This window comes from Ixodes scapularis, unplaced genomic scaffold (assembly GCF_016920785.2).
Source record: "Ixodes scapularis isolate PalLabHiFi unplaced genomic scaffold, ASM1692078v2 PGA_scaffold12__126_contigs__length_90152505, whole genome shotgun sequence".
Classification (NCBI taxonomy): domain Eukaryota; kingdom Metazoa; phylum Arthropoda; class Arachnida; order Ixodida; family Ixodidae; genus Ixodes; species Ixodes scapularis.
Genome location: NW_024609838.1, coordinates 88,066,879 through 88,076,496, shown reverse-complemented (window position 1 = coordinate 88,076,496; position 9,618 = coordinate 88,066,879). Strand labels below are relative to the sequence as shown.

At 46.1% G+C, this 9,618-nt stretch overlaps 1 protein-coding gene across 1 annotated transcript; it reads right to left on the bottom strand.

Annotated features, from left to right (window-relative positions):
* Positions 1–4,131: 4,131 nt before the first annotated feature.
* LOC8029967 (proteasome assembly chaperone 3) lies at positions 4,132–9,060 on the bottom strand. Its single transcript, XM_002408368.4, has 4 exons — positions 8,826–9,060; positions 8,524–8,625; positions 8,370–8,453; positions 4,132–4,395 (listed from the first exon to the last, which is right to left on the bottom strand). The coding sequence occupies exons 1-4, from the start codon at positions 8,964–8,966 to the stop codon at positions 4,234–4,236; spliced, it is 489 nt and encodes a 162-aa protein (XP_002408412.3). The 5' UTR covers positions 8,967–9,060; the 3' UTR covers positions 4,132–4,233.
* Positions 9,061–9,618: the final 558 nt, after the last annotated feature.

The following is a 9,618-nucleotide window of genomic DNA, read 5'->3' as shown; positions in this document are numbered from 1 at the left end:
ATCATGCAGTGATCAGAGAGACTTCTTGAGTGTCATTGCAGTGTTATCGAAGTGAAGTGATTTCTCGTGCATTGCTCGCCTGTCAGTTTGTTATTCCTTTGCTCAAGTTCTCCGATGCCAGAGTGTTGTATGCTTTGTGCTGAGCAACAAGTTGTGCACATTGCATGTCTTGCAGTCCGTATTCAGTCATTTCGAGTTCACCAAAGGCTGCACCCTCTGACGAGGCACTTTGCGTGCCTCAATTTTTATGAAAACACGGCCCATAAGGTTTCAAGCTACGGGACCTGAACCGCATCTCGGACCGACGTGTTTTCCACATCCTTGTTGGTGGTCCCTTGATTTTCACTCAACGACGTTTTGCTCGTGCCATGCTGTCGACTTCCACGGCCCTGGCAGTGGCGCGGCAGCAGACGTGGATGCAGCAGACGCCTCTTCTTCTGAATTGTAAAATGACGTATGAATGCCCTCTCCCGATAGATCGCCCATCCCATTTTATGGCTAAATATCCATAGGTTAAAAACCTTAAAACTTCGGCTAACCCCATTTCTTTTCGAATATCCCACAATGTCCCACGGCAAGCTTATCAATTGCAAGATGTGCGGCGCCTGTACGTGCGTCAAAGGAGTTCCCAGTAGGTTCTTGCGTGTTTATCGCTAATTTTCAACTAACTTTTGCCACCTCGTCCCCAGAGATCAGCCACCCGATATTCCCCATTTATCTCTTCACCACGGGCGGGCATTGTTCTGGAGTTTGACAGTATACGAAAGCTTTGGCAACCACAAGTTTGGACTCTGCTACGGCAGAATCGTGGACGCGAGTCAGCTGAAGTCCCCAAGCGCGAAAACAAAAATATTAGCGGAGCCCTTCAGTCGCGGAGCTTTCCTGTCATACATTCTTTCTGGCCATTCTTGAGAAAGAGGTAAGACCTGGGCACCGAACAGTGGTTCAATTCTGGCGTGCTCTTGGGCCAAGTGGGTCGCCTGTCGTACCCTTCTCATTCGTGCTCGTGGTGAGGGACGGCAACCCCGAAGAACATCACCGGCAACATGCAGCCCTTGTGCATAAGGGGCAAGCCGGAACTGCGGTCGTCTTCGACCGGTGTGGTTACCATATCCCCATTCGTGGTCCCTTCATTTCCACCTGATGGCATTGCACCCGTGTCATGTTGCTTGTTACAATCGTGGCGCGTATGCCAGACGCCTTTTCTGCTGGAGGTTGAGAATCTACAGAAGCTTGCTATGACCAACCCCAAGGATTGCGACATCCGACAGCATGACATACCAGCTTTTGTGGTCCGCTTTCAGGACCACTTTCAATACATGGGAAGCTAGACACACCAGTCAAAGACACATTCCAGGCACCATGCCAGGGCGCTTTCTTTGTCATTTACAATGCAGTAAAGGCCAGTTCACACTTTTGCAACGGTTGCGTTCGCAACCGAGATGACCAAAACAGCGCAACAACAGTGACTCCTGGACTGCTTTGCGAAGCTACCCCTTGCATCGCTTGCCACGCTGCGTACGGCAAACTCTTGTTTTGGTGACTTTGTCGTTACAGTGGTTTCGGTTGCATGTGAATGCAACCGACGCAGATGTGTGAACCAGCCTTTAGGGTCATGTCACACGTGCAGCAACAATAAACAAAACCTTGTGTTCGGCAAAAGAGAGAAAAAAAAAAAGAAAATAGCTTAATTTGTAATTGTGGGCAATTTTTCTATGTAACTGTGGTTTCCACATTATCGAGATGTGACTGTACACGACTCTGCCGTGAAAAAATATTTGGTGTGGCATTCCAACACCATCATCTAGTGCGTGCAAACAAATATTATTTGGAAGTGTCAGAAGCCCCAAAATTCGACGATTGAGATGAGGCTTATGATTTTAGGTGTGCTGAGACCATCTGAATCTGGGAACATCTTTAAAAAAACTTGTAAAGGAAAAAAAAAAATTTAAACAGCCTGGATGAAAAAAAATGTCATACAATAAATTTACAACGGAAAAAATTTTTTAGAGCTATGTTTATGGCATGAAATAAATTTGTAGTTGGCACCCGTGGGAGCCTGTGGAAAAGCTGCCATTGAAGTCACGTGACTGGCCACTGTAGTCATGTGGTGCTTTTGGGAGCTTCCTATGAGCTCTAAAACTTGTTTATTAATCTTCGTTTTAAATGGAACAAAAAAAAAAAACAATAAATAACTTCTAGAGCTCATAAGAAGCTCCCGAAAGAGCGCAAGCACTACGTGATAGGCCTGTACGCTGGTCAGAAACTGACGATGGCGGTGCGCCGCCATCTTGAAATTTCGTCACCTGCAGTATGGGCAAAAACATTTTTCTGACATTGCCATGCCAATAGAATACATATAGGATATATGTATTCTATGTATTCTATATATGTATATGTACATATAGGATATAAGCCTGACTGTCACCCACTTTCGTTTTGTCTCCCCTTTATTTTTTTACTAGTATTTGCAGGTTGAAATGCTTTATTTTTTTGTCGCCCATACGGGATATGCCTGCCAGGTGGCTGGGGACGAGAGTTGCAAGTTCATTTTTTTTACATCCTTTTCCTATCGAGACTGTTTCAAATTTTTTTTTCCTTTGCATACATTTTTTAAAGGAACACTGACACCTCCTAAAACTTGTTTTAAATTTTTTTGCAAGAAGATTTTATATGGTGTTTAGAGACTAGCCAATCAGTATTTTGCTACTGAGTCACACTTATTTTTAATGAAGCCAAAAAACTCAACTGCTTGAAACCGAAACACGAGAACGAAAGCTCATGGCCGGAAATTGCGTGGCTACACCCGACCAGATTTTTTTCTCCTCCGCTTTGGCGTGTGAAACAGGGATGACGACGAAGTTGCACGTATCGTTGGTCATGAGATTGTTTCGCACTTATACTCCTTCCGCTCGATGTTCTACGCTTGAAGATAGATTGGCTGGTACCACAAACGACAGTTCCGTAGAAGTGGCCCCACATCTGTCGCAATGTTGGTCTGTCGTGAGCCGCCATCACGTCATCCAGCCCGCAGTACGTCGCCCTGTTGAGGATGACGCATTCATGTACTGTGCTTCCTGTAATCTGCGCAACTTTTTTTTTCTTTTTTCAATCGATCATTGTATTTGCAGTTTTTTTAAAGGCCACAAAAGTGGGGTTCATATTCTTTTCTATTTTTAATATTGAATGTGTGCCTTAGATGACCCACAACTTTGAATATATTTGGTACACATACTGTAAAACCCCTGCTTGTGAGCCCATAACTTTTGCGAATTTCATGACTCAGAAAATTCGCGAACTTTAGAGGGCATGAATATTTCTATTTTCTAGACAGGCAAATTCAAGCCTTTAGAATTCGCGAAACTCAATTGTCGCGAGTGCTCAAGTTTTTGTGGTGCCGTGTATCAAAAACCAACAAACCGTTTCCTCTTGGCCACTGCCCTTTCCATCTATCCCACGTTGAACCGTCTTGTGTCTCGATCGCTCAACCTCCAATGATGCGAAGTGGATGCAGTGCCTCATCGTAGCCGAATCGGACTTTGAAAAGTTGACAGTCGTGGAGGGAGGCCTGTGCGCCCCCAAGATAAAACCATCATGGTCCTCCGAGTGACTTCGCTGCACACCTCACTGAGAAGACAAACTAGCGCTTGCAAGAAAAAAAAGTTTTCGCGTTCTTCGTTCTATAGGTGACAGACCAATTCCGACAAGTAATTGGTCAGTTGGAAAATTGTTGCATCCTTTCTTTAAGCAGACATCTCCTGACCTACTGTAAACAACTTAATTTTTGCGAGGACCTCATTTTCGTGAACTTCGCAAATCGCCTATAATTCACGAAAAATGGTCCCGCTAACCATTCCAGTAAAATGTAAACAGATTCGAATCTATAATGAGATCCCACCGTGTTGTGAAAATTAGAACCCGCAAATAATTCTAAAACTTCAGCTTTGACCTAAATCGCGAAATATTGAGCCCGCGAAAAATAAGTCGCTTAGAGTATTTATAGCGCGCATTTACTTACCTTGACGCACACTAAGGAGGGAACCGATATCTAGAGGCAAAAAACATTTCTCCGCACAAGACGACAGTAATTCACCAAAATTAAACTTCAGAATGAGTGGACAGGAAATTAGAGCTGGCAAAATCAACTCGCTTTATTCACTGAAAACCAGCGGTGGCGCTCTGCATGGTGACGATGATGATGATAGAACGGCATGCACGGAAATGGTAAGTCGTTCAGCTCGGACTTCTGCCAAGCAAGGTGACCTGGTTGAGCAGAGCCTTTGCCAGGAGCCGGACGGTGTTGGGTGAGAAGTCCTTCAGGGCCAGGCCCAGCAAGATGGTCTTTGGAGAGTCGACAGTGGTGGCGAGATGCCTCGCGGCAGCGTGCACCTCGGCCTGGGGTTGGAAGCAGACGCGATAGCTTCAACGGCAAGTAAGCGCAAGCGTAGCAGAAGCTACAAGAGAAAGCTCCAGGCTTTCGGCATTTCTTGCAAGGATGCATGCTCCTGCTTGTAGCTTCGGCTTCGCTCGCACATGAAATGAAACAAACTATAGGTAATGATGACTAAGGTTTTGCATTTTCGGGGTTTATTTTTTCAACAGATCCTGCGTGGGACAAAAAAAAACATTTATAGTCCCGAGTTGATGAAAACGGGACACAGCCATGGGAAGTGATGCAGTCGATCGGTCATTTTGGAGCACCTTTTGGAACAGCCAAATGTCCATTTTGGGGCAGTAAAAATAACTTTTGGGACAAAGCGCACGCTTAATTTTCATTTATACCAGTGTGAATATGATGATAGAATTTATGTAATGGTCTGCCGAACTGAAAGACAATGTCTACTTTGACTTGTCACTTCCATGCAAGCTTTTGTTAGCATCAACTGCACAAGTTTGATTTCATCAAACACACAACTAGCTGTTTAGTTCCACGTATAAGCACCAGGTGCAGCGACAGGATGCTGACTCATGGAGGACGTACAAAATGCTGCGAATGGTTATTTTGGCAAACCAAACAGCATCCATTCAAGTTCTGAAACTTGAAATAAAACTGCAATTCTTGCTTTAAATAAAAAGACAGCTTTTTCGTTATTTAATAAAAAACATCAACACTAGTTTACTTGTCAAAGTACATGACAGAAATTGGTATCTGAACGCTAAATACGTCTTCTTAAAAACAATTCAGCCGACCTAGTTAAAGTTGTTGTTCCCGAGCTCCCATCTGCTGTTCCAGCTAATTTAGTTTTAATTTACTTGACTGACTGTGCCACGAACAGATCCAACCTACACAGAGGTGATAGCTACAAACTAGAGTTGACATAAAAAATTAACCAATAGGCCACTCCATCCAGATCTTCCCACAATACCCAGATATCCTAGCTAAATTTTTGCATTTGCAAGATATATTGTGCGGACATCATAGTCACATATCCATTAGCTGCAGTTTTATTTGGAATCTTTTACTGCAATGTAAAGTTGTCCCATCAACATTCACCTTTTTTTTCTTTCATTTTATTTTTCCAATATATTTGTTGCTTTTGTATGTAACGTATCGTTTTGCAGGAGTGCTTTCCTTTTCATACACCAATGCGCTGTGGCAAAGCAAGATGCATAAAGTCGTGATGCCAAATTATGGTTGTTGCTTCACTGCAATACACTAGTGCATGGTGAGTTCACTCATCAAAGCTTTCTAACCTGCCAAAACAAACCACGAACGTGAGAAATGTTAAGAGACTTGAAAGACAAATCAAATCCAATAATATGTCATTCGAGGCATTAACCAAAATGTCTGAAAATTCACAGAAACCTACTGCGACAATCCGGCCGTGTAGCGAGGCCCAAGCCATTACATCTCGACTACCAGTAAAGTGAAATTAAGTTTTGGTCCAATGTTGGCACAAATTCCTCACATTTTGGCGACATGTAGCAGGGTGCACACTTTAGCGCAAATGGCGCAGAGATCAGATCACTGCATGAGATTCTCCAAAATTCCAGAGAACATGCCTGTGACCCAAACACTTGGCAAATGTGCCCGGTACCGGTGAGAGAAGGAAACAAAATAAGAGGTGTGGTTCCCAAAGCAAGCCTTGTGGATACTTCAGTGCGGGCAGCGTTTGAAAATAAATGATGCTCTGTGCATGTTCGTATAACACCATGTATCATGAAGCTTCGCACTTGACAATCTATGTTTTTCCAAATACGTGCTGCCACCTAGACACGCGACCGGGTTCAAGACTAAGTGGCTAGAAAACAAGCGCGGAAGCCCTCTTCGACCCGTTCAACACCCGAAACGTCGGCTATATCCCTTGTGCCCATTGAACCGCTGTTTTAGATACAGCTCCCCAAACTTTGCTTTTGTCCCCATGGTGGGTTCTCTTCAGACCCCAAGTTGATGCAAAGAAACCATCTTCCCTCTCTGCTCGCCCAGAAGGCAAAGAGGGAGGGTACCAAATCTATCCACTCTCGAACCAGTATTTCTGCCAATGGATCATACCATAGTTTTTGGTGCTATCTGTAAATTAACCTCTTAACCGATTCTTTTTCCAATTTTTGATCTTGTACTGTATTTTTTGTTTTGTTTCTTTATTGCACGTGTGGCCTGGGCTGAATGTGTCTCCACTATTAGTAAAAACAAAAAATATAATTTTACTTTGTTTTAAAATTTTACAACGAATGAAAACTGCGCTTCTAAATTGTCCCCGTTGTTCACGCTCTTAGCCTTTTATCCTGTAAATGTTTTTGGGGGACACGCTGTTGAAGTTAGCACCTGCGCTATGCGTATTGCTTATGGTGAATTCCACTGGTAGATCCAGATCGGTCTCAAAAATCTGCACGGGAGGGGAAAAACCGCTTCGTGGCACATGCTCCAAATCGACATGCGGAAGATGGAGTCGCGTTTCTGGAGCGACTTGCCAAAGACGGCCTGTGGTTCAAAATGGCTGCTGCTTGAAGTTGCTTAAGCCTGACGGGCGGAATGAAATCTCCGACCACTAATCAGTACCCTGTGTTGGGTATCTGCTGTCCAGCAGCAGATACCCGACAGAGGTCGAGCGCCGAACTGACATAGTCCATGTCACAAACGGAGAAGAATAGGTCCGCGTTCGCCTCCCCGGCACGGCACACAGTGATTGCCAACGGCAGAGCTCAGATCGCTGGTAAGACATTAATAAAGACACGTAGGTAGCAAACCACCCCTTGCACGGTCACTGCCTATTCTTTTCTTGCTTTATTATGCAAGACACAAGCGCCATGCAGGGTATAAAGGTAAACAACCAGTTGCAGCAAAATGAACACGCCTAACCTTGAACCTGCTTCCTTCTTCAGATTTTCTCTCATTCTCTTTCTTGCTCTTACTCTCGGGATTGCAGATGTCGGCACTTGCGACTTGCCATGCTCCAGTCCTGCCTCTTCACCCCCTGAACCATGCAAGGTAGCAGCGTACGAGACACAATGCACACGCTGCACGCACTGCCCGTCGCCACCCCTGTAAACGACTGGCCGACCGAACATGCTCTGCCTGCGACGCGCATGCGCACTGATGCGCTGCTGTCAACTTCCGGGGAGATCTCCCAAAGTTGAGGGGGCAGTTGCGGCGTGGTCGGAAGTGCTCCACGGAGGTTGCACTGTCACAAATCTACAAGCGGAAGATAACCAGCTTGAGCGGAGCGGAATCTGCGAGGAATATGCGGGCTCCAAAAGGGGCGCTTTTGGAGAGCTCCAAATCTGCGAGTGGAATTCACCATTAGACACAGCTTTGTGCCTCAACAACGGCAAGAACAGTTTTATGAATGTGTTGAAGCAGAGAGATCACCGGTGCAATGTTCAGGCCAGCGCCCGTCAAGTTCGGAGCAGGTCCATCAAGTGAAAAGCACATGCACCTGGGAGCTATGACGATGAGACACTATTTGCTTGTTTTCCCTTCAGTTGCATCGTCTGGAGATGCTGTCTGCAGTGGTTGCTCGGATGCATGCCAACAGAACCTTATCTGGACGATCGCACTACATTGTTCACCGTGCTTTGTGGCCACACCTATGTACACGCTCATCCTAGACCATGGTTTAGACAAAGGGAAGTTATTCAGGCCCAATGAGCGTCTGGTGTCGCCCCGGTAAATGAGAAATTTAGTCATTTCAACACGACCGCTAGCCAGGGGTCTTTAATGTGCACCACGCAGCAGCGATACACGGCCACGTGCCAGTACGACGCTCCTCCTGATCGAAATGGGCAGCGGCGGGGATTCGACCCAGGATCTTGAGTTCTGCAGCGCAAGCTTTCGCTCCACACGCTCAGAGTCGCGGTGCGCAAACACACTCGGCCACCGATCCCCCTTCAGTGCGAGCCATGTAGAGTAGGATCCAGTAGGCCCTTACCTCATCTTTCCCAAAGAGCACCCTGGTCGTGTAAACCGGCTCCTGAGGTTCGGTGTTCGGGGCACTGTCTTTGGTTATGAGAACCTGCGTAAACGGGTTGACGCTCGAGCAAAGAACCCAAAATCTTCGGGGGTCTTTGAAAGTGGCTCGTTACCAGAGTGCCCATCTTCTCGTACTGCGACACCACCAGGAACAACTTGTCCGCGAAATCCATGACTGCGATGTCGGTCCTGTGGTTCGCCACTTGAACGGTTCTCTGAGGAAACAAACGTAAATGACAGTCACTGACAGGATAAAAACGGCGTCGCTTTCACGTTGACTGCGCGTGCACGCTCGAGGCTTGCGAGACGCCCAAGTGGTATTGAAAAAGCTCGCGCTAGAGGCGGGACAACTGAAAAACCTCCCTGCCGTCATCATCCTGAGAGTGGCTACATCGGCGATTGAAAGCTCGCTTACCACTTGACTCCTGATCAGGGAGTTGAGGTTTGAAGCCAAACACATTCCGCCGTCCATCAAATTGTTCGAAGCGGCTTGATCAATCAAGTCGGACGCACCACCACTGCCCGGGTCGAGTGAATCATTGGTACCGTCTTCCATAATCTTAGAGAAATTTGAAGGCACCTACAAACTAGAAATTGCCGACGGAAGCTGGGATGATCTGACTGGGCTTGGCTTGACTTGGTCACTTGATGGATGGATGGATGTTACTCAGAGCCGTGTATTGAGAGAGTTTGGTCAATGGGAGGTGCGGGCAGAGTCAGGGCGTGCGGCAGAGTCGGAAAGAGGGCTTGGCATGCGCTCTTGGCCAACCAGAAGCCGAAAAGAATCCCCTAGCGGTGGTAGCGGCAAACAGTTCTGATCAAAAGTCTATGTTCGTATATGGTTTTAATAAACGCGTAAGAGTGAAGTGTAGTAACTCTTCTTGGTTGAAAATAGGGTGCACTTGTTGTTTTGATCATGATCATGCAGAAAGATGTAAGAAAGGAATGCACCGCGCAACTCTGTTTTGCAGGGACGTTCGGACGGCAGATTCCCGGCCCTGGGCGCTTGGCGTACGGATCATGTCGATCGTTCCGCTAGTCGCACTCTTCCACCTTCATTTTGAAGGATTAACGTGATTGAAACATCACGTGTACCATATTTTCAGCCATTGAGAGTTACTCCAATGCAGTTATCAGGTTTGTTTCTCGCGACCACCGCCAGGGTATTATTTTCGGCTTCTGGTTGGTCACATTCGAATTTCTGAAGA